Source organism: Ursus americanus, chromosome 19 (genome assembly GCF_024610735.1).
Source record: "Ursus americanus isolate L20-20 chromosome 19, mUrsAme1.1.p, whole genome shotgun sequence".
Taxonomy (NCBI): domain Eukaryota; kingdom Metazoa; phylum Chordata; class Mammalia; order Carnivora; family Ursidae; genus Ursus; species Ursus americanus.
The window spans coordinates 26,771,108-26,795,835 of record NC_142145.1 but is presented as its reverse complement, the minus strand read 5'-3'; the positions used below and the strand labels follow the sequence as shown (position 1 = coordinate 26,795,835).

At 43.5% G+C, this 24,728-nt stretch overlaps 1 protein-coding gene across 1 annotated transcript in view; it reads right to left on the bottom strand.

The window, feature by feature from the left end:
- Positions 1-1,311: 1,311 nt before the first annotated feature.
- The window catches only part of PSTPIP2 (proline-serine-threonine phosphatase interacting protein 2), a 59,076-nt gene continuing 35,659 nt past the window's right edge, over positions 1,312-24,728 (bottom strand). The window contains exons 3-14 of the mRNA XM_045789990.2: positions 24,025-24,102; positions 20,942-20,976; positions 18,103-18,209; positions 13,733-13,795; positions 9,676-9,774; positions 9,038-9,083; positions 8,080-8,159; positions 5,563-5,661; positions 4,001-4,097; positions 3,804-3,885; positions 2,659-2,693; positions 1,312-1,369 (exon numbers count right to left, since the gene is read on the bottom strand). Coding sequence (XP_045645946.1) covers positions 1,320-1,369; positions 2,659-2,693; positions 3,804-3,885; positions 4,001-4,097; positions 5,563-5,661; positions 8,080-8,159; positions 9,038-9,083; positions 9,676-9,774; positions 13,733-13,795; positions 18,103-18,209; positions 20,942-20,976; positions 24,025-24,102 — 871 coding nt within the window. The 3' untranslated portion in view covers positions 1,312-1,319. The remainder of the gene's footprint in view (positions 1,370-2,658; positions 2,694-3,803; positions 3,886-4,000; positions 4,098-5,562; positions 5,662-8,079; positions 8,160-9,037; positions 9,084-9,675; positions 9,775-13,732; positions 13,796-18,102; positions 18,210-20,941; positions 20,977-24,024; positions 24,103-24,728) is intronic.

Here is a 24,728-nt window from a genome sequence, read left to right as displayed (position 1 = left end):
TGACCTCTACCTCTCAAATTAATAATACCTTATATGTTAATTAATTGAATTTAAATTTTTAAAAAAATTTTTTAAAAGAACTTTTCAGTGCTATAAAACACTGAAGGAAAGCCACCATAGAGCACTATTAAAACCTGTTTTGTTTCCTAAGTGACAGTAGCACCAAACCAGGGAGGGTGGGAGAGAGGCTGTTCCAGTTTCTGCATCCCCCCGCCCCCGGCAGTCCCTGGAACACAGTAAATCAGGAACGTGCAAGAGGATCAAGTCTTCGGAAACAGTTTTTTATTAAAGAAGTAATAAATTTGCGGGGTGCCTGGGTAGCGCAGTCGTTAAAGCGTCTGCCTTCGGCTCAGGGCGTGATCCCGGCGTACCGGGATGGAGTCCCACATCGGGCTCCTCCGCTGTGAGCCTGCTTCTTCCTCTCCCACTCCCCCTGCTGTGTTCCCTCTCTCGCTGGCTGTCTCTCTGTCACATAAATAAATAAAATCTTTAAAAAAAAAAAAAGTAATAAATTTGTATCATAGACAAATTGGAAACCCTAAGTGAAGAAAAAGAAACACTATTCCTTGTTTGGGAATGTATCTTTTCAAGCCTTTTCTTTGCTCATACGTACATATGTTGTCATACTCCAAGATATGCCCATTTGGGTCAAAACATTTATACTTTATAGAGTTGCATATAATACTATTTTTGCTTCAGAGGCATTCCTTCACATTTGTGAAGACTGAGATTGACCTGGGACATGTTACAAGTGTCTGAGAACCAAAGACCGAGCGCCGTCTTTGCAGCGATGACCGGCTCCGTAGTTCAGCTCTAGGAATCCCCGCGGTTTGCTACTTTGGAGCGGTGATAATGGGAGACAAGATGACCCCTATAATGCCCTTGTGTAATAGGTGAATGTCATAGTGTTTGCCTCATTTTCACCGACTTATTTTACTTGGCTTTTCCCTCTCTTGGGAATGGGCGAGTACACTGCTACTTAAACAACAAGGATCACGTGTGTTTTGTTTGTGAGCTTTGCCTTGAGCGTAAGTGTGTTATAGTGACAAAGAACTTAACAGGAGCAGAAAACGAGCTACAGAATAATTAGTGAAGGGAGAATCTCTTCGTTCAAATGCGTATGGCGTGGGCTCCAGTTCCCTTGCGGTATGGGATCCAGACAGGCCATCCTGTAGGACCCCAAGCACCCACGGGCCAGCCTGAGGCAAAGCCTTGCTGCTTGCAGTGGCGCTATAAAGAAGCTTCAAAGACTCAAAAACACGCTCACCAGTGTAAATGCCACTTGATTATGTGAACGTTAAAGGTTCTTACCATTGAGGTTACTGGTAGACCAGACTGTAGTCATCAACCGAAGAGTAATCAGGGTCATCTGCAAAAGGCCGAACAGAGCAACATTAAGTTAACCTTGTTTCATGATAAGATCTTGGCCCTTCTGGAATCAAAACATTCCAGTTAAAGATTCTAGTGACTGTCCTTTTATAAAATGAAAACATCTGGCGACAACTCTTACAAACGGAAATCATGACTATAAACCAGAGGATTCATTCACACATCTGGAAATCACTACTATGATTTCATTGCCCTTTTTCAACCATGTGCAGATAGTACCTAGAGTAAAGTCATCTTCAAACAGAGACATAAATAAGTCCCACGTTATCAGGTGGCAACTGTTTTACAAAATTAAAATAACTTAAATCCTTAAATTTTTCAAAGATATCATTTTAGCCCCTGAATTTCTTTCAGTTACTAAAGTTCTCCTAAGCTCCCTTATGCAGCATGAGTTATCTCTTCCCGCAGTCCCTTGAACACAGGCAGGTGTATCTTTCTTTTACTCGAATAATAGATATTTGTTGAGCACCTACTATGTGCCCAGCGCTGTGTTAGGTGCTACGAGTGATACAGGAGAAAACCAAGTGCCCGCCGTCAAGGATCTTACAATTATCCAAGGAATAAAACTAACAAAAAATGTTAAAATGTGTGGTTGTCCCTGATGTATCATAGGAGTTCTCAATGAAAAAGAGACCAGGGGGATTAATGAAAGACCCAATTACAGTCAGTGCACAAATATATAATATTAGATGACATTTTTCTAGACATCTATGCCTTCTATCAGTTACGTTTCTGTGTAGTCCAAAGGAAACTATACCTTACTTTGTTGTTTTTATGGTTCAAGTTGAAATAATCTCTTAGGTAAGACTGCCTTATTATAAGTTTCTTTCGGTACTCCAAGAGCAGAATTCTCTTCGATAAGCTATAGAGCAGACCACCTATTACCAAAGTCCACTCTGTGACAGACAGTATTATATTAGATCCTGATACAGCCTCATTCTCTTGAGAATTTGATTCTGTTTATTCCCTTGTTTCCCTTTATTTCAACATTCTAACTACTCACCGTTAAAGAGAACATGGTGAGGCACCTGGGTGGCTCAGTCGGTTGGTTAAGCGACTGACTTCAGCTTATGTCGTGATCCCAGGATCCTGGGATCCAGCCCTTCGTGGACCTCTGCACTCAGCGGGGAGTCTGCTTCTCCCTCTGCCCCTCCCCCTGCTCATGTATGCACTCTCTCTCTCTCAAATAAATAAATAAAATCTTTACCAAAAACAAAAAGAGAGAGAATATGACATAAGCATTTCAAGAGGTCTTTCTTGGTGTCATACCTGGTAAACTTTTAGGAACTGGGAGACGTCCTCTCCTGTGAGAAATGAAAACCAAAGTCTTTCAGATGAGTTCTTGTTATTTTTCTAATTTTTGACTTCTCACTACAAGCCTACTACACTCTAATCAGATCTGGTTTCTGTTCTGGAGAGCCAAGGAGAGTTCAGATGAAGCAAAAGGCCTGCACCGCTGACCCACTGGAATCTAGGCTGCTGACCTATTTTGCTGACGGGCAGGATGCCCAGCAGTCAGGAAGGGCAGAGCCCTGCCCCCACGCCCCAGACCCACACGAGGAAAGTCTCTGCCGTGAGTGCGTGGTTTCCTGATCTCCTGGTACTTCAGCATGTCCACACATGAGATAGAAAATACAAGCGGCTCCCGCCTCGCTGTGACGATGAAACGAGCTAATTCACAGGCACCATTCTGAACAGAGCGGGGCGTTCTTCAACATTGATGTGGGTCCTGCAGGGCCCCCTTTACTCCCTTCTCTTTTTAAAAACTGGAATAGAAATTTGCAGCTTAGACAAGAAGCCAACTGCCTGAAACAGAAGTTTCTCTTCCGTCGGGATCCTTTATGGCTGGGGCAGCAAACCCTTTCTGTAAAGGGCCACACGGTCAATGACTCAGGCTCTGCCAGCCACTAGGGCAACTCTGTCACAGCCCAGCCACAGACAAAAGGTAAATGAATGAGCACGGTCGGGTTCTAGTAAAACTTTATATGAACGCTGTCATCTGAATTTCATGTAACTTTCATGTGTCACAAAATAGTACCCTTTTCTCTTTTCTCAGCTCTTTAAAAATTAAAAACCATTCTTTACTCTTGGGCCCCACCAAAAGAGGTTGGTCAGAGTTGACTCACAGGCGGCCAGCGTCTGCTGACTCCTGCTTTCTACAGGCTGTAACCAAGGTATAGGATTCATACGTGAGTAACAATAGTCACACTCAAGCATGATGTAGTCCTCCTTAAACCACGACTGGTAAAATCCACTGAACATTTGTCCTAAAAATGCTACTTCCCCAAACCTAGCAACCTCACTAAGGAAATGCAGTGGTGGGTGTGCTCCAATTCTAATGCCTCTTAGAACACTAATGATAACAACATCTATTAAAAGTATTTTTCTTCATGTGGAAGGTAGCTGGTTATTACCTTGCTAAGTTAGGCCCCGGGGCCTTTCCCTGTGAGGCTGTACTCTTCTGGGGGTTGTAGAAATTCTCATACATGATGGGTGCTAGGGGAATCAAGAAACAAAATATTAAGATGCTGGTGTCTTCCATTCTCAACATGTGACGCAAAAGACTAGTAGAAAAGCTTAAATAAACCCCCAGCCCGGCCACTCCAGTCACCTGGTGGGGTCTGTCCAGTTTTTTGGTGGTTCACAAAAAACGCAATGTCCTTCTCAATGCTGCACGCTTCCAAGCTCTTACGGACTTCTTCATACATCTAACAAAAAGAAGAGAAATCAGGACACCTGGGTGGCTCAGTCTGCCTTTGGCTCAGGTCATGATCCCAGGGGTCCTTGCTCAGTGTGGAGCCTGCTTCTCTCTCTGCCTGCCACTCCCCCCCTGCTTCTTCTCTCTCTCTTTGACAAATAATAAAAGCTTTTTTTAAAAAATGACAAATCAAGCTAGAGGTATGTTGGTGATAATTGTGACAGAGCTTATTAAAACAGGTTTGATGAATGGCTGAATCTCCTGAATTTTGTTTTAAAAAAGAAAAAGAGATGTTCCCAAGTCTCTTTTTATATGACTCATATAAAGGGATTTCTCTGATGCATATCTGCTATTAAAACTGTTTTAAGGGCACCTGGGTGGCTCAGTCATTAAGCATCTGCCTTCGGCTCAGGTCATGATCCCAGAGTTCTGGGATAGAGCCCCGCATCGGGATCCCTGCTCAGCGGGAAGCCTGCTTCTCTCCCACTCTCCCTGCTTGTATTCCCTCTCTCGCTGCCTCTCTCTTTGTCAAATAAATAAATAAAATCTTTAAAAAAAAACTGTTTTAAAGATGGCAAGAAAAGTATCTCTGTGGCAGCATAAATAACTTGCCAGAAAGGGCTTTTTTAAAAACGCTGATGGCCGAAGGAAAGAGATACCAAGACTAATGCCACACACAAGTGCAGACAATGAATTAACTTGGGAAAAGTTCTAGGCAATACTATAGGTTTTTTAGGTATTTAATTGTTCTTCTAAAGTGACTGTCCCATCTAAGTGAGGGTGGCTATTTCTTTGCAAAGAAAGTTTCGATCATTTGAACTCTAATCCCTCTGAGGTCTGCGAACCCCATGAGGATTGCTGCGCACAAGTTAAACCTGGATATGGACCCTGAGAATACTGTTGAAGTAAATCTTGACCCCTGGTGTGATCATTAGCCTGGGCAAGGATCAGTCTGCTAGTACTTGGCCCTGTCCTGGAATGACACTTTGGGACTCACGATCATGCTGTGACATCTCTGTAGCCCATAAATTAAGCTGCATTTCGGGGAGTGCTTGGGTGGCTCAGTTGGTTAAGTGTCTGCCTTTGGCTCAGGTCATGATCTCAGGGTCCTGGGCAGGGAGCCCGCTTCTCTCCCGGCCCTCTGCCCCTCCCCCTGTTTGTGCATACACACTCTCTTTCTCTCTCCAATAAATAAATAAAAATCTTAAAAAAAACATAACAACAACAACAAAAAACTGCAGGCGGGTCTCCCTTCTCTGCTTTTTGCCCTAACTCTGAATTCCTTAAAGAGAAAGTCACGGTAGCAAAGCAGAGCAGGAGTCAGGCAGTTAGGTGTTTATTTGGGTCTATCAACTCATTGTGTGGCCTTGGGCAAGTCACGATGCCTCTCTGGGCCTCCAATGAGGAGGGTGCACTAGTAAATGTCTATGGTTCCTTCTGCTCTAATGACTCCTCCGTGGACGCCTTGGACTTACGTCATCGCTTGTGACACATTGTTTTGACAGCTGATTCATGTGTAACCACAGTGCATTCCGGAAGAAGTTTATTCGTTCACATTCTTGAGCTTCAAACATCTACAGAGACAGAGCTACATGTCCATACACAGGCAGAGAACGAGAACATTGGCCTAGACCGGCGGTGACTTAAGAAACAGTATCAACCCTCATTATCCGTAAGCTTATTACCCCATTTCGGATACTGCCCTCACCCCGAGGAAACTCATCCACTCTGACCACAGGCAAAGAATGCACATGGTATTCTCATGCGGTATTAACGCCAATGGGATTGGATACAGTTCTGAAGGTAAGAGTAGTGGTGAACCCGGACAGCAAGGTTCTAATCTAAATTCCAGCTCACAGTTCCAACAGCCTCATGGGTTTCTCCACCTGGCAGCTTGCCAGAGCCTCCAATTCAAAACTGTGCCCTGCCCCTATGACTGCATTCAATTGGCAAGGCGGTCACAATCACTGAAACCAGTTTTTGAGGACATGGGGGAACCTGCACCTGCCTTCCATCTCTGTGCATTTTGAAATTTTCTTTAATAAGAAAGTTTTTTTTAAAGTCACTCCCTGCACAATAGGTTTCTGGATATAGACAAATACCAACTTCCGGGAAACCGAGCTAGTACTCTATAAAGTGGGTGCTATTCTATTCAGCGTGGATGTTCTGCATTAATGCATTTCTTAACTTGAATATAACACTATTACATTTTGAAAGTTTTTATAATGTGAAGCTTCACACATACATGTGAGAATAGTTTAATGAATGCCCGTGTACCCATCACCAGCTTAAACATTTATCAACTCACAACCAATTCTGTTTTATTATATGCCTACCAACACAACTACTCCTCAGAACATTTTGAAGTGAATACATTTTTTACCTGCAAACCTTTTAGTGTTTACATGTAGCATGTATTCTAGAATTTATTTAGTATTTAGTATTTATTTAGCATACTTGGTATATTAGTATACTTAGTATTTATGTAGTATAAATACTAAAATTTCACATTATTTCTATTATAGGAGATTGCATATAGAAAGAATCGTAGAGAGCGATGTAATGAATACCCACATATCAACCACCTAGCTCGGTCAACAATTTGGGCCATATTTGCCTCCGATTCTGCTTAAGCCCCTTGTGTGCTTTTCCCAATCTCGATCACGTTTCTCCTCCCCCGCAGGTAATCATTCTCCTAAACTTTATCATTTCTATGCAGGCTTTTTTGATATGATTTTATGTGTCCATAAAATGTATATGATATCGCTTTGCATTTTTTTTAAAACTTGAAAAGGGGACCCTATTCTAGGCTTTTCCATGAGAGTGTGGAGTCAAGGAAGTAAAGCAGAAAAGAGTGTTTTGGGAGGGGGATAGTGACCCACAGTACTAGAGAGTAGATACAGGTCTACTGTTTCTACTGCAGATCAGGAACTGCAAAGGCCTGCGGGACATCACACCATGGAGATCTCCAGTTCCTCAAGGGAGCAGCAGTGAGCAGGTGGGGGAGGGCAGGAGGGAATCCCCAGACGCAGCAGGCTGGGATAGGCAAGGGCAATGAGGATGTGAAGACAACTCCTCCGAGAAGCCTGGCTGTGAAGAGAGGAGAGGGTAGCAGACAGGAAGCAACAGCCAGTAGGTTCTAAAACCAAGAACGAGCAGAGTTGTGCAAATGACAATAGCAGAAGTTCACATTAAAGGCTGTGCACAGGCATGAGGGAAAGACAGCTGGATGATGGCATCTTGAGCTCAGATGGCAGGACAGGCTCTTGATAGGGCAGGAGCAGCCCCTTTCCTCAGATTACAACCGGAGAAAAGGAGGGGACGGAGGTGGAGATCAGCGGTTCTCATGCTTGAATTTGCCTAAGAATCACATGAGGACTTATTAACACAGAGCTGAACCCACTCCAACAGTTTCTGTTCAGTAGGTCTAGAGTTGGTCTGAGAATCTGCATCTTTAACAAATGCCCAGGTGATGCTGATGCTACAGGTCCTAGGACCTCACTGGTAAGAAAAAGATACGTCTTTATTTTCTCCAGGAAATTGTAAGTGAGGTCACGTGCTAAAAATGAAGGGGGGGTAGTGGTGAAATCAAAGCGTAAGGAGAGTAAACACTTTGAAAGCCTGCTCACCTCCTACCTGCGTTCTTCTTATGCGATAGCAGGTTCAGGTGAGGCTCTGGAAAGGTAATTACTTAATCACCCATTACCTCATTCGGCGGCAGTGCGTTTGGGCTAACCAAACATTAGAGGAAGTCCTGGAGCAGAGTCGGGCACAACGGTCAGGACTGGGATGCGGCAGAAAGATGAGGTCTGGGGGAGAACTTTCCAGTTCCTTCCCTCCCCCACTGAAATTTTTTATTTCAATTTGCCCTCAAGCAATTCTATGAGACTCGGGATCCTATGATAAGGGGGTGGTACGTTTCTCCCCGAGTAGACTCTCCAGGTTCTGGGAGGAAGACGCACCCCCTCCCAAGCAGCTACCCGTTCCAGTACCTCGCAGGCCTTGATGTGCTCGCTCTGCCAGTCTTCGCGGATCTTGTCCAGAGTGCCGACGTGCATCATGTATGTCTTGTCTGCAAGGTGGGGGAGGGGCCTGGCTTGAGAAACCGGACAGGACCAGAGCTCGCCGACCCACCCCCCAGCTTGCCGCGATGGAGTAGCGCTGAGCTCTCAAGGCCCCACGGAGCTTCGAACAGTGGAAGGCCACGTCCATCTCTCACTCTCGTAATATCTTTGTGAAATCAGCACTTTCTTTTTAGACATTAAACCAAGCAAGTAGCAAGAAATGGTTCAAGGGAGGAGAGAGAAAGTTGGCAGGAACCTCAGCCAGGATACTCTTTGGCTAATTCGGCCTCAATAGCTTCATTCACATGTTCAGGAAAATGATCCAGCGCAAGGTGCGGGGAAGAGAGCTATCCAAGTTACTCTGGTTTGGATTTAGAGCCTTCTTAAGTGGCCTCGGTCATGAGAGGCTTGTCTCCTGCAGGGTACTCTGGGATTAGAGGGCTTTGCAAACACCTGGTTTGGATCTCAGATTGCAGCCTTGACAAGGCCTTACAACTTGCCTGTTCCCTTCATAGCCAGAAAGTTAGCAGGGCTGAAATGGGCTTTTAAGATAGATTTCCCAATAAATCAGAGTGAGTGCCTGATTACAGGGCAGCTGCTCAAGACCCACGCCGCCACCACCACCTCACCATTCAGTTACAAGTAAGGCCCAAGACCTGAATGGGGGAGGGAGTTTGGGACAGAAAGTGCTGTCCAATATGCTTCCTCTCGCTTTCCAGTTCCTGCTATACCCTCTCTTCCTTTTTCTCTCCCTCCCTCCCTTCAGATAATCTCGGTAATCCCACTGCCTGTCCATACACGGTCGTGTGGTCTCTAAAACCAGACAGATTCTGCGGAACGTCAGCCCCACAAAAACCCTCCCCCATCCCCGGAAGCAGCCCCTCACCTGAGTCTTCTACTGCGGTCTTCGAAGTTGCCAGTTTCACGAAAAGCTGTGAGGGCAAAGGAAAGAGGAGAAATGCTGGGCCAGGCTTCCACAGGCCAACCAGACTTAACAAACAATGACTGTGAAGAGACCGGTGTAGCCCACGTCTCACTTGTGTTTCAGCAAATCGTTCAACCTGCCCCCTAATCTTATCACCTTTGGGCAACAGCCACAGATCATCTTGCCCTCTGTTTTCTTTTTTAATTTTTTTATTATATTATGTTAGTCCTCTGTTTTTCTAAAGACATACCCCTGCCCTCTGGTTGCTGACAATCTTCTATGCAGATTACGTAAAACCAATAACACACCCAAGCAGGAGGCAGCCTGGCTACAAAGAATACTTGCATTTTGAAGAAAGATGAAAAAAAAAAACCAAACCCCCTTCCCCTACTTCTTATCACCCCACTCCCTTCCCCCTAGCCATGCTTCTCCAGCTCTTCCTGAACCCCAAGGCTGTGACAAGGGATTTTCTTGGTCAGAAGGTCCTAATAGCCTTGAGGAAAATAGGGTCAGGGACACTTTTAATTAGGATTATTAACTGGCTTGAGTTTCAAACACATGAATCTCAGATTGTTGAGGCTGTCGGCTCTCCCAGGTACCTTTTCTTGTTGCTTCGGGTTTACCGCGTTGGCACTCCGGTGGACAGCCTGTTCTGCTTCATCCTTGTCTCGGCATTTCTGCTCGTAGATCTTCTTTGCCTGTGTTGTCAGAAGCCAAAAGAGGACCAAAACAGGTGAACAGAATGGAACCCTGCAAAGCAGCCACGCCAGCCCACGAAGCCCAGCAAAGCACAGGGCACTCGGACTAGCGCTGTGATCACCGCTCGATGGTGGGCATTCTGAAGGCAAATGCATGCGCTTTCTGGTCTCTTTTTGGAAGGTTTCTCTAGCCCTTTTCCGAACTATGCATGTGGTGGCAACCTGATCAAGGAAGTAATCACTCCTATTTGGCAAAGACAAAGTACATGAGCTTTAAAAACTGACAGAAACAAAAGATGGGATTTGAAACAGGCAAAATCAAGATAGGTATGTAACCGTAAGATGTGTAATCCAGCGTTTACGTAACATAAGCCTCAGAGCTTAGATGCCATCACTTGACCATGGTAATTATAATCATGCTTCAATATCCTAATGTGCCCACTATAGCAAGTGACAGTGGGGAGGGCATCAAGCCCATCGATTCTGGTGCTTAGGCATAGCCTTGCTCCTTTTTGATTTAAAGAACCCTGTTTTAGCTAGTTTGGAAGTTGGCCGTGGTCTATCCTAGGCCATCATTACTACCATGAGTGAGAAAACAGTTCTCAAACTATCGTTATGAATCAGAGCCTTTTCTGTTCCAACTATTGAAGCAAAGACTTAACTTTGTTTGAACAAATAAAGCTGCAAATCAGCTAATAAATAAAAATGTTGACCCCCGAAAACTGCTTGACTACGAACGAAGACTCCTTGGCAGAAATGGTTCGTGCTCATCAAATATTTGACGTGCGTTCTTGCATTTCTCGGCATCCTCGGCAATTCAGTTGGGGTTAACCTTTCAGTAAACAGCCATATAATTCTCTATACGTACTACACACGCATAGAAATGTCATAATTTTTCATAATTACAAGCATATGAGATATTCACGCAACAATTTTCCTTTGTAACAATATGTGAGACATTTCTCTGTATCAAGCATGAGCCCTGTAGCTGAACACTGTAAGAGTTGTAAATACACACACATACACACACATACACCCCATAATTTTAACTCTCTCTCTATTGGAGGACATTTATTTTCTTTCCCATTTTTTTACAACATAAAAATATGCTGATTTTATTTTGGGTAGTATGAATTTATCTATACAGGTCAAATTCCTAGAAGTGTCATTGTTTGGTAAAAGAATATGGGGGCGCCTGTGTGGCTCAGTTGTTAAGCGTCTGCCTTCAGCTCAGGGCGTGATCCCAGGGTCCTGGGATCAAGCCCTGCATTGGGCTCCTCCACTGGGAGCCTGCTTCTTCCTCTCCCACTCCCCGTTTGTGTTCCTTCTCTCACTGGCTGTCTTTCTCTCTGTCAAATAAAAAAATAAAATCTTAAAAAAAAAAGGCATATGTATATGTCCCACTTCCTTCCAAAAATGACCACAGAAACAGAAACTCCCACCAGCAGTATATGGAATGAATTTATTTACTCTCACTAACACCAAGCTTCGATAATATGCCTGACCTTTTCTAATACTAGAGGGAGAGGGACAAACACACTTAAAATAAATGAAAAAATAGATGGTCTTGGCAAAGAAATAGAAAAACTCAGCAAAGGCAGAGAAGATAAAAAGAAGAACCAAACGGTGGGGTGACTGGGGGGCTCAGTTGGTTAAGCGTCTGACTTTGGCTCAGGTCATGATCTTGGGTCCTGAGGCACACTGGGCTCCAGGCTCAGCAGAGAGTCTGCTTGTCCCTCTCCCTCTGCCCCTCCTCCTGCTTGTGCTCTCTCTCTCTCTCAATAAATAAATAAAATCATTTAAAAAATTAAGAAGAACCGAATGGAAATTTTAGAACTAAAAAAACACACTAATGGAAATAAAAAACTCAATGGATGGGCTTAAGAATAGAAGAGACAGAAGAAAGAGTCGGTGACGTGGAGGATACAACAATAGAAATTACCTAACCCGAACAACAGAAAAATAGGCCCAAAAAAATGCATAGAGCCTCATGGACCTTTGGCACCATAGCAAAAGATCTAACACTCATGTCCCTGCAACCCCAGGAGAGGAAGGTGGGCTGAGAATGCACTTGGAGAAATAGATAGCTGAAAACTTCTGAAATTTGGCAAAAGATGTAAACCTACAGATTCAAGAAGTTGATCAAACCCCAAACAAAACAAGCCCAAAGAAAAATCCATGACAAAACACATTGGTGAACTTCTGAAAACTTAAAAAAAAAAAAATCTTAAACAGAAATGACACCTTACAAGGGAAAACCAATTTGAGTTATGGCAGCTTTCTTATCAGAAACCACAGAGGCCACAAGAAAGTGGCGATTTTCAAGTACTGATAGAAAAGCACTATCAACACACAATCCTATACCCAATCTTATATCCTGTATCCAGTGAAAATAGCCTTTAACACCAAAGGGGGAATCAAGACATTCGCAGATAAAGAAAAACTCAGAATATTTGTCGCTAGCAGACCATTCTATAGAATTGGCTAAAGGAAGTTTTCTCGGGGGTGCCTGGCTAGCTCGGTCAGTAGAGCATGTGACACTTGATCTCAGGGTCATGAGTTCAAGCCCCACATTGGGCGTGGAGCCTACTTTAAAAAAAAAATTCTCTAAGCAAAAGGAAACTATAAAGGAAGAAACCTTGGAACATCAAGAGGAAAAAAGGACACAGTCAGCAAAAAGTGAGTAAGTACAATAGTCTTCCTTTCTCTTGAGTTTTCTAAATCATTTTTTTAAGATTTTATTTATTTATTTGACAGAGAGAGGCAGCAAGAGAGGGAACACGAGCAGGGGGAGTGGGAGAGGGAGAAGCAGGCTTCCCACGGAGCAGGGAGCCCAATGCAGGGCTCAATGCCAGGACCTGGGATCATGACCTGAGCCGAAGGCAGACGCTTAACGACTGAGCCACGCAGGTGCCCCTCATTTTTGACAGTCGAAGCAAAAGTTACAGCACTAATGTGGCTCTTCAGGTAGGGAGAAGACAGAGTTTAGACACTTGTATTTCACTAAGGCTTTCTCTTCAATTGGAAGAAAGCTCACCCCAGACTGCTCAAAACATAAAAGTTCTGGGAACAATGATTTATTGTCCAACGCTATTTCTGCAGCTACACTAACTATGTATCAGTGGCTTTTGAGGCACCATGCATCATGGGAAAGAATGATGCAGAACAGACCACACACGCCGTCAACATTGGGGACGTTTGCTTTTGTAACTGGGTTACCAGATAGCCTGTCACAGTCAGAGAATATCATGACGATACCTCTGTACAGAGATGGAGTCATGAGCGCTAGACTGAGGGCGCTAGCAATCTTAGCCCTGTCTTGTTAAGTGTTTTTTTAAATAAATGACTCAAGGAAGGCTTTTACAGTTTTCAGATCTTGAAACAGGAAGGAGTCCCTCAGTAAAATAGGTGAGACATCAAGATCCAAAATAGTCACCGAGAAAAGGCTCAAATCCAACAAGATAAATGGCATCATGGTATACAGATGCTTTTGTGTCTTGACCTGAAATATTTAAATTGACCTTCCCAGGTGACCAGAAAGTCACTATCATTTTGTTTCCTCTATCCAGTTTCATCCTCAGTCTTTCCGAGGCCTTTAAAAGAAAGAAAGTCAAACTTCTAAAGGTTGTTTTCCCAAACCACTGCACTAATTAATATTATTGAAATGCTATTTTCAGGAATATGCTCAGGATTTCAGACAATGTCACCGTGACAAAAAGAAGGCAATGAAGTGTGACTCGGGGCACCTGGGTGGTGCAGTCCGTTAAGCATCGACTCTTGGTTTCGGCTCAGGTCATGATCTCAGGGTTCTGGGATCAAGCCCTGTGTCGAGTCTGCTGGTCCCTCTCCTTCTGCCCCAGCCCTCCCTCGTGCACATGCTCTCTCTCTCTCTCAAATATATAAATACAATCTTTTCAAAATAAATACATAAATAAAAAATAAATTAAGTGGGACTCACATCCATGGTTTTCTTGAACTGTAAGCTCTTTTGTTTATGGGCAGCGTCCATTAACAGCTCTGTCTGTGAAGAGAGGACAAGCACTATTAAGAAAAGACAAATTACTGTCGATGCCAGTTTACTCTGAGGACTAAGTATTCAACATGGACTATCGTGCTTAGTCCTCACACACCCGGAAGGCAGATGTGCTATCTATTACCCCCATTGCACAAACAAGGAAACGGTAGCAGAGAGGCTGAACCACCTGCCCAAGGTCTCATGGCTGGTTAATGGTGAGACCCGCCTTTGAACTTGGGCGGCCACTAGCCGCCATGGAGAATCATTGATCCTTGGAGCGGTCTCTTCAGTAAATCTGGGGAATCAAAGAATTTAGGTTTCAAATAGGATTTTAAAACTCTTGTTAAGGCACCATTCATATTTTAAAAGCAATCTTTATTCTGTAAACCTATGTCAACACCCATCAGTGGCACCCCCTTACGCAGCAAGGAGCCCAGGCAGTATGAGAAGAAATGTTTGTAGGACAGCTAAAAGAAGGGGTTCTCTTTACCCCCATCTAATCCAGGAAAGGTAAATGACTCTGTTGAGTTCAATTGGCAGCAATTTCGTTGTGGCTGTGATGTTAACACTTTCATTATTCAAAGTAATGGAGCAAATAATAAAAACATATGTCTCAGACATAGTAGTAGTTCCCTTTTATCGGGTATTATGTGCTAAGCAGTTTTCACGCATCGCAATGGCTGTGAGTACTCTTTATTTCCATTTTCTTGACAGTAAACTGAGGTGGATTAATTTAGCCAAGCAAGTAGTGGAGTTGGGATTTGGGCACAACCTGACTCCTGTGCCCTTGTTCCTAATCGTTACCCTAACCTATCATTATCTCTTACGATAGCTCTATAAAACCAAATGGGTGTATAAAAGACCAAGAGATGCAATCATTCAAAATGAGCTATGGCATTGCTCTTGTGCAAAATGATACAATGCAAAATAATAATATTGAAAATGATGCTCAAATGTGATTTCTCTTTCTTCTGGAAAATTTAATTTTTGTGTTATCAACACAAACATGGTTGGATGGATTTTTAAGACATCTGGATGGAATGTTTGGCATGGTCTCACTTCAAATACAAATTTTGTGTAATACGTGAAATTCTCCGGGGCGGGGCGGGGGGGCATGGGCCTTTCAGAAAACAGAGCAGTCATCTTCTAGCCCAGCAGAAACTGAGTGACCAAGAGGTGGCCATGCATCTGCTAATAGTGAAGACACTGTAGGCACAGAGAACAGACATGAGCCCCACATGCAAAGACTCGTGGGAAGGTCCTTGCCATCACAGACAGGAAGCTGTTGGTTCACACGAGCGCCTATATACCTCCGCCAGGAGGTGGAGCTGGGTGTGTTTGTTAATGGTTTCTAATTTTCCCAGACTCCCTGGAGCAGATCAGTTAGCCATGTTGGTCTATTCCGTGGTCCTTTCCAGCCCAAATAGACACATAGCATGCTTCCAGTTCGGGGGCTGCTACTATTTTACAGTTTATGGCCCCAGCCAGGCCGCCTTATGTCCAACTTGCACATAACACCTGCTTCAAGTGCTCCCAGGTGGCTACAAAGTCCTATTAGCCAGACCTTTCCGCTTCCTCTTCCTCTCTCCGTTTGAGGAGGCCCAGCATTTGTATGTGGACAGGTGTGATCCCCGGGGCCCAAGAGGTGATATCGCTCAAGGCCATTCAGTGACACCAAGTCCAGCTCTAAATGCTACATCACTCTGATTAAAGTCTCCTCATGTCCATATTCACCTACAGAGTGACCTACTCATGGCAGGTCTTCTAAGGCCAGACCCAGTGGAAATCGAATTGTTGTATTATTGGTAACACAAAGTAGTGCCACAACTATCACCTGTGCTCTAAGGTGGGAAAAGCAAGAGGGCGGGAGAAAGAAAGAAGAGATATATAAATGAGCCAAATGACCCTGTGGTAAATTATTGAAATAGCTGCTCAGTGGTCTGTGTGTCTGTCTGTCCACATTCAGACTGTATTCAGAAAGCTGGTCACTCCGTATAACCCAGGAGGTTCCTGTCTTCGGAGATTGCTCACTGCACAGGCAGAGCCACGTTCGGCCATGATCAACGCAATCTTGGCTGAAAGCACAGAACAGAATGTGGGCTCCAGAGGAGAGCTCCTGGCCATGTGCTGTCCCTCCAAGGGGCAAGCTTCAAGGTCTTCCCCGAGGAGGCCTTCCCAGCCTCCCTGATGAGGTCAGGTGTCCCCACTGCATGTTCAGGTGGCATCTTTACCTTTAGTTAAGGCTCGTCGCGCTTTATCGTGATGACTATGTCACACCAGTCTCTGGCCACGCTCTAGACTCGGTGAAGGAAGGATGACCATGTCTGTGTTGTTCATCACCCTCAGAAATCTAGTTGTCTAAGCAAGTACACCATTAACTTCTGATCAGTCATTCTACCCGCACTTCCCCTTCCCCAAGTTACTACAAGAAACCAACTACCAACTGATGGCTTCCCTTGGTAAGTGGAAATGGCTTAATTTCCAAAAAGTGGAAGACCAAAGCATGCAGGGTTGGGCCAGTGAAAATGAGAAGTTAGTACTGACACATTTTCGCCCAAAGTTTGATTTTTTAAAAAAATGCATCTAACTACAGAAGTGGTACAACCCAGAGTTCACCATGACACAAGTAACTGCAAATTTATTAATAAACTTTGGACTTCTCTAAGAAAGCTGGGAAGGCGCTCTCCTGCTGTAGAGAGCACACAGAAAATAGGGAACTGGGATGACAGCCGTGGGTCAAACACTGGCTCCTCTATTGCTTAACAGAATTCCGAACACATTCTTCGAGCTACGAGAATTTGGTCTTTTTAACTTGTTAGGAGGGGAAGTTTCAGAAGCCTTGCAAAATTAACAGAACTCTTCCTGAAATGACCAAGGCTACTGAAGGCACTTGGAAACATGAGGAAATGACCCTCTGCTCCTCTTCCTGGAAATCATGTACGCACAGATTCTGATTGTCTAAGGCATTTTGCCTCTGAAAAATGGTTATTCCTCTAGGTAGGTGGGCAGGGCTGGCAATGTCAGCCAAAATCAGTGTGACTACCCAACGGGTGGGTGTAATATGCATATTATTTCTGCTCTGAAAAATATCTGAGGCCAGATGCACCTCTCAAACCTGCTACATGAAGCGTGAGTGTGTATGAAATCACACGATATGGTGTTCCTTACATGTTAGTGTCCACCCTTCCTTCCTAACAGCAGGCACAGCTGTAAGAGCAGCTCAGGAAATGACAAAAGATGAAGGCAGTCAGGCTTTTAAGAGGATGCCACCCACTCCAAATGCCAAGTGGTCACCAAAGAAGCTGGAATTAGCCTCTGACTTAGAACCTGGAGGCAAAGTTGCTGAGATTGACGTACGGGTAGAATCAGCCTTAACAGCTGGATGTTTTACTGGGTAAACACACTACCGACAATGACCTTCAGATGGTCAGGAGCCAGGATGAGGATGGATTTCCAAAAAGTCCATGCAGAGCTATCTGGGGAGACCTGGTTGGAAATCCTTGGATGCCAAATAGGAAAGAGCTTGTCCCCACCATGAGAAGCTGAGGTTCTAACCTTATAGACCAGATATAAAAAAGAAATTGTAGAAGGGCCCCACTTGGCCGCCAGGCCAACCTGGATATGTAAGTCATTTAGGAACAAAATAGAAGGGAGTCAGAATAGAGGCTGGTCTAGTCTAAGGAACACTTTACTACTATAAATCTGGACTTCTTTCCTTGGTCTTTATAACTTCTCAAATGTTTGCCAGTTTTATTAACACTTGCTTACTCCCATCTCCTTCCATGTAGTCGAACAGAGTAAATCCCATCAATGGGAAAGAGCCTATGTATACCTGCTTTGAAGACAAAAAGGACATGGATTTCCCAGGGCCTCAGTTTGCCTATTTGTAAAATAAGGTGTTTGGACTTCACAGTCTCTGGGAGAATGTGAATCTTTTCCACGTCTTACCCTTCCCTTACGGAGGAGTGTGATCTGGGAGCCCTCTGGGTTAAATGCCCTCAACTCTACTAAAGACAGAGGGCTCCCCTTGCCAGTCACAGTCTGGATAGTGGCAGCAGATATGAAAAGAAGAGGAAGGCCGGCCAGACCCCTAAATCCTCCAAGAATTCGAAGAGAACTGACCCGGGTGCAAATGGGCCTAGAGACATAACCATCTAGATTGGGTCTCCACGTGGTTTCCCAATAAATAATCTCATAGGCTGGTTAGAAGAAGAGCATGGCTGCATGAAGGCAGGAACGAGCCAAGGAGTTTGATGAACAGACAAGCTTGGAGTCTTGGAAAAGCAATGTCTTCACACATACACAAATCCAACCTTTTTCCGTTGTAGCTTTTGCTTTTCCCTGAATTCTTCCATCTTCCTGGCCTCTTCTCTTAGAGTCTGGGCAAGCTGAATGTGACATTGGGCCACACTGTCTACCTCTGCAAAAAGAATGTAAAAAAACAGGACAAAACAAAAAACAATACACAAGATCTACACAGGTCTGAATTCAAATATATAAAACCACACAAAACATACACAAAATACTGGAGCAAGTGGTCAAATTAACCTACCTCACACGGTCACCAACCTTTATTGATTCCTTCCATGTGCTCAGCATTGCCCTTGCCACCAAGACCAAAGCTAGCAAACCTTTAGTTTAGCCTCCTACCACTGGCTGTCACTAACCTAGTGTGTGCCCAGGGCTGGACTGAAAAACAGCCAAGGCCCCAGCTCATGGAGCTTACATTCTAGAAGACATCACGAAACCCACTACAATTTCAAATTCGAAACTTACTTCTCATTAGATGACTCTAACAGTCTTTCCATCTCTAACATGAGCCTGAACATTTGTAAGAAAGGTCATACACAAAAATTTTGCCTATCAATAGTTATTTCTAGATAGAAAGATTACTGGTGATTTCTTCCCCTTATTTTCTAAGATCTATGCAATGAGCATGGCTTACCTTTATAACTCAAAAAAATTTCTTATTTTACTTGTTCTAAGAAAACAAATAGAAGCATGACATTAAAGCTAGAAATATGGACAGATCCGGCCTAAGAAAAAATTTTAAACTTGTGTGTGTCAAAACAACCTTGAACAAGTTTCGAAGATACATGACAAATTGGGAAAATATTAGCAATTTATATAACAAAGAGAAAATGGCAATATTAAAAGAGCTTTTACAAATCAAAAGAAATATATATATATATATATTCCAGTATAATAAATCGGTTAAAGAGCATGACATTTTTTTAAAGATTGGCTAAATGACCAATAAACATTAGAAAATGGATTCAGCCTTAAAGCTATAGAAAAAAATGTAGAACTTGACATCCCAGAATATATAATTTTTTGGTTTTCAGTTGGGGAAGTTTTTTGAAGTGTGAAAATTCTTCATATTGGCAAACATGGGGAAAAACAGCACTTTTGGTGGAGGGAAAAATCAGCACAACCTTTCTGGAGGAAGTCTGGCATTTTGTAAGATCAAAGTTTTCTTTCTTCTTTTTTAAAGATTTCATTTTTAAGTAATCTCTACACTCAATGTGGAGCTTCAACTCACAACTGTGTGAGATCGAGTCACATGCCCCACTGACTGAGCCAGCCAGGTGCCCCTCGAAACTTCCAAATGTGAAAGAATGAGGCAGATCTATATGACCTGAAATTGGAAGATGTTTAGATAATATTAAGAAAAACAAATTATAGAGAGCTAGGTATAGTATGATCTCATTTATACAAAAACTCACATCTGGGTGTGTATGTCTGCAATTGAAGAAAGAGAAAGAGAATTATAAATGCATAGAAAAAGGTCTAGAAAGATATATACCAAACTGCTAGCATGATTAAAACATTGATATTTTCATTTCGAAATTGATTTAAAAACATAGGCTCTGCCCTCACCCCACGGATTCTGAACCACTCCCACAGTATTATCCTATTTATTTATATGACTAGATATATTTGCATATAAGTTTAATTTCATAAAAGCTTCTAGAGTCATATTCACCAATAACTGCTTATCACTATGAAGTGAAAGTTCAGATGTTTACTATCTTCTTGATAGTTAATTGTCTAACTAGGTAGTTGTTTGAATTTTTAAGATAAATATATTTATATGTTTATGTTTTTTTAATAAGAAGGAAATAAAACTATTTTTGGGGGGGAAGAAAATAAGTCAAGTATGAGCAAGTATACAGGTTTAGCATACCCAGCCTGGGCTGAAGCTCCCTTGGGCCACATGGTTAGTCTTGCAGGGTGTCCAAGAAACATGAAACATGAGAAACATTTCACCCTTGAGAAATGTATTCATTGGTGGTTAAAGAGGGAAGAAGTCACCTTCTATGGAAAAATTAAGATGAGTATCTATTTAGCTAACATTTACACACATCTAGAACCAGTCAACTAGCTACAGAAACACTTTAAGCACATATCATATCTATGATGCCACGTTAAAATTCTTAGCTTGGAAGCACCAAGTAGTGGGAAGAACAGAAAGCCTTAAAGGCACTTTCAGAGTAACAGGGCTGGCGTCTATTAGAACTGAAGTGGGGGGCACCTGGCTGGTCAGTTGGTAGAGCATACAACTCATGATCTGGGGGTTGTGAGTTCAAACCCCATGTTGAGTGTAGAGATTACTTAAAAAAAAAAAAAAAAAAAGAACTGGGGACGCCTGGGTGACTCAGTCAGTTAAGCATCTGCCTTCAGCTGAGGTCATGATCCCAGAGTCCTGGGATGGGGCTCCCTGCTCAGTGGGGTGTTTGCGTCTTCCTCTCCCTCTGCCCCTCCTCCCCTGCTTGTGTTCTCTCTTTCTCTCATATATATATATATATATATATATATATATATATATATATATATACACACACATTCTTTCCAAAACATATAGAGAGAACAAGACTGGACCCCTTGAAGACCAAAGTGCCAGGGTCTTACCCTGGATTTCAAGTGTGAGAACCACTGCTCTCAGTGAGTCAAATGCACATCATGATGCGAGGTATGGAGGATGGGTTCTCCTGCGCATTTCCACTCTGCAGAGTGCCTTCTCACCTTGGGAGCTGCTCTAATTTTTTTTCACCCAATATGAGATTGCTATTCAAATTAAAACCCATCGCCAGCAACAGATAGACCCAGCACGTGCCAGGGCCAGGAAACACAGTTTAGAGAATCACTTACGCTGCTTGAAGACTTCCAGGGCCCGCTTCAGGGTGCTAAAAAACAAGCACATGTACGGTTTCAGTTCTAGAAACTGGCTGTGCAATCTTATAATGCCACTGCACGCTTCTCTCTGCCCGCATCCTGTGGCCTGTCAGCTCGACTGTGCCCGTGAGCTTGGGAAGACCGCAAAGGATCAAGACTTTGGCCATTCACTTTCCTCTTTCTTACTCTCTCAATCTCAAGCATTATACATTCTCCGCTGTCTACCTGGGTAGAGCAAAATGCCAAAATTCCTTATGCTTCATTTCCCCCGATGGTACTCTAGGAGTTATGGTCCCTTTCTCATAAGAATACCGGTCCTTCTATAAGGGATGATCATTAGAAATACAGATACAAGCCAATAAAGGAAGGGTTCAAACTCTGGCTCCTGATTGCCCCGTTTCATTCATTCATCAATCATGTGCTTATTGAACATAAACTATGAGCCAGGTGTTGCGGCAGATGTTAATGATTCACTGGTACAAGACAGACATGGTCCGAGGCCTCAGACTCTAATGGGGGGAACAGACATTAAACACATTGTATTGGTGTTCTATTGCTGACTACAAATTGCCACAAATTTAGCAGCTTAAAACATACATTTATTAGCTCATGGTTTTGGTGGAGAAAGACCCTGACTCGTTTTTCACACCTTCTCCTGGTCTCCCCTATCCTCTTACAACCCCGGCTCCTCTTCTCTGAGAGACCCCCTTGCCTATGGTTCGAGTTCTCCCCCACCCTACACTTTCTTAAGTAAACCTCCTTCTGAGGTCACTTGGCCCCGGGAATCTCCTTGCTCATGCTGCCTTCATAGAAGCAGGTGTCACTGGGCTCACCCCGGCCACTCAAGTAGGAATGGAACTTTGTGAATTCATGGACCCCAGCAGCAACACATAAGATAATGGATCATTCCTCTACATACACATGTGTGTGGCAAGTTTTGCTATTTTGCAAAAGTAAAAATCCTTATCTTTTCCAGCTGGCCACTTCTTCTAGCTCTTTTGCTTTTCCTGCTCTGTTCATTTATCCCAAAAGAAAGGATTCTTTTCTCTCCATGCCTTTTCTCACACAAAAATTTCCAATTATTACAAAGACATCAAGCAGGAAAACATAACTGCACATTCTCCATTCACTTTACCCATCTTGACACAATTTTTCAAGGAACACAATGTCCTAGGAAGTATCCCCATCAAACAAGAGTGCCAGTGGTCCAGAAGGACAAATAAGCCTCACTGAAGCACAGACTTACTACTGGAATTAGTGAGAAAGGCAGAGGGAGATAGCAGCTGGTACAACCAGAAGTCTTTCTTGATAGGGAGTCCTGGAGCTGAAACCCAGCCATGCTCATAAATTGTTCGGGGTCTAAAATTTTTCTCCCACCCTAAGCAACTGGCTGAAGGGCCACTAAAAGGTCAGTCCAAATCTCTCTTTCATTTGTCCTTAGCTCTGTTGTTTCACATCATCACTTAATTGCCATTTCCCTTGTTCAGGACATGATGACAATCCAGAAAGAGAATCGGAACCTTGGGGGTGGTAGCCTAGCAACGTCCATCTCCTTTTCTCCCTAGTGTTCTTCACTGTGGGAAAAGAAAATATTCTGCCACCCTTCTAAATAAGCGCCTTGGCCTTAAACCCTAACGTAGCCCATTAGAGACCTGAGTCTCTCTATGTGGTCCATGAGATGAAAGAGTCTAACTAGTCTACAGAGAAGCAGAGTCTTGCACTCTTATCAAGGGCCCCTTCTTAACAATCATCCTGAAGGTGACAGAAATACAAGTCCCCCAATGACCTTTTACACCAACCTTGGAGACACCATCACCAGGAATCATTTCTCATTGCGTCTTTCTTCCTTCCTTTCTTCCTTCCTTCCTTCCTTCCTTCCTTCCTTCCTTCCTTCCTTCCTTCCTTCCTTTCTTTCTTTTTCTTCCTTTCTTTCTTTCTTAAAGATTTTATTTATTTATTTATTTGACAGAGAAAGAGACAGCCAGTGAGAGAGGGAACACCAGCAGGGGGAGTGGGAGAGGAAGAAGCAGGCTCCCAGCGGAGCAGGGAGCCCAATGCAGGGCTTGATGCGGGGCTCGATTCCAGGACCCTGGGATCACGCCCTGAGCCGAAGGCAGACGTTTAATGACTGAGCCACCCAGGCACCCCCTCTCATTGCATCGTTCTTTCCAAGGTACACTCTTAGAAGGAACACTGTCTGGCTTTTGTCACAGAACAGAGAGAATGGTGTTAGAGGCTCTCTATGAGTCTACTAAATTATAAGTCAAATGTGTAAGAATATAATAAATATCATTTTGGATCAGGGCACCTGGGTGGCTCAGTTAGTTAAGCATCTGACTCTTGGTTTTGGCTCAGATCCTCATCTCAGGGTCCTGGGATCAAGCCCCTCACTAGGCTCTGTGCCCAGCAGGGAGAATGCCTGAGGTTCTCTCTCTTTCTCTCTCTGCCTCTCCCCCAACCCTGCACTCGCTCTCTCACTCTCTCTCTCTCTCAAATAAATAAGTAAATCTTTAGAAAAATATACCATTTTGGAGCAGACTCATTCTGCTAAATATCGGAGAGCTCAATAAATATCGATACAGGAGCCCTGTAGATGAGATGGGGTGTGTTCCTAAAGCCATATCTGTACTCAGTGAGTGACGGAAGAATAAATAATTGTACAGAAATCTCACATCAGTGGTGAGAACTATAAAATGGGGCAAAGACAATCTCTGAGAGTTGTCACAGTGTGTGTGCATGTGTGCCTTGCTTAAGCCCCTCTATTAAATGTCTAGTATCAAATTATATACAGTATAATCCTCCTTATGAAAAAGTATACATAGAAAAAGATTTCAAAGAAAATCTAGAAAGTTTTACTAATGGATTGTGGCTTCATAGTTCATTTGAGCCTTCTTTCTATTTTTTGTGTTTTTCACAACTGAAAATAAGGGGGGAAAAACAATTAAAAACTGTTTTCACCCAACACACTTGACCCCACTGGCCAGCTCTGTCTGCTGAAGCCATGGGGGCTCCTGGCAGTACTGGTCGACCTGGAACCCGGAACAAAGCGTGGCACCTACTTGATCTCCGACTGTCCACACGGCTTCTTCCTGGAGAGGTTGAGAAGGTCTTTGCCATATTTCTCTTCAATTGATGCTCTAAAGGGAACAGAAGAGAGAGCTCTGAGTCCTTCTTGGGACTGATTCTTGATTAAAACACAGGGCACTTCCCTCGAAGTCAAAACTGCACCTCTGATTGGGGAAGCTCAGATATAACACCCCTCTCTAAAATGCAGAACTCCCTCTTCCCGACCTGAAGAACTTTGAGAAGACCAGTGGCCTTCATCTCTAAGTCGCCAGCATGGACATCACGGCAAAACCAGCCACGGCCCCTGACCAGCACAGGCTAGTGCATTACAGACTAACTCTTCAAAACTATGACCCAAGGATTTATTTACCAAAAACTGATTTCTATTTATATTTATATACATATACGTAAGTGGAGTAAGAGATATTTCCACCAAATGCTGCATTCCTGAGGCCCACCCTTCCTCCCACGTTCTTGAAGAGTTTCCTTTTAACCATCCTACAGAGTTCTTCATCCATGGTCAATTCAAAGACGCAGCTAAACTGCAGCAACGAGAGGGAAATTTCAGAATATAAACTCTGCAGCTGGCAGGTCCCGCAAGAACAACTGACTGTTACTTGGTGTAGTGTGATCTGTCTAAGGCACCAGCTACCGCCACTCCCCATCACTCATGGTGTCCCAGGCACTGTGGCAGACA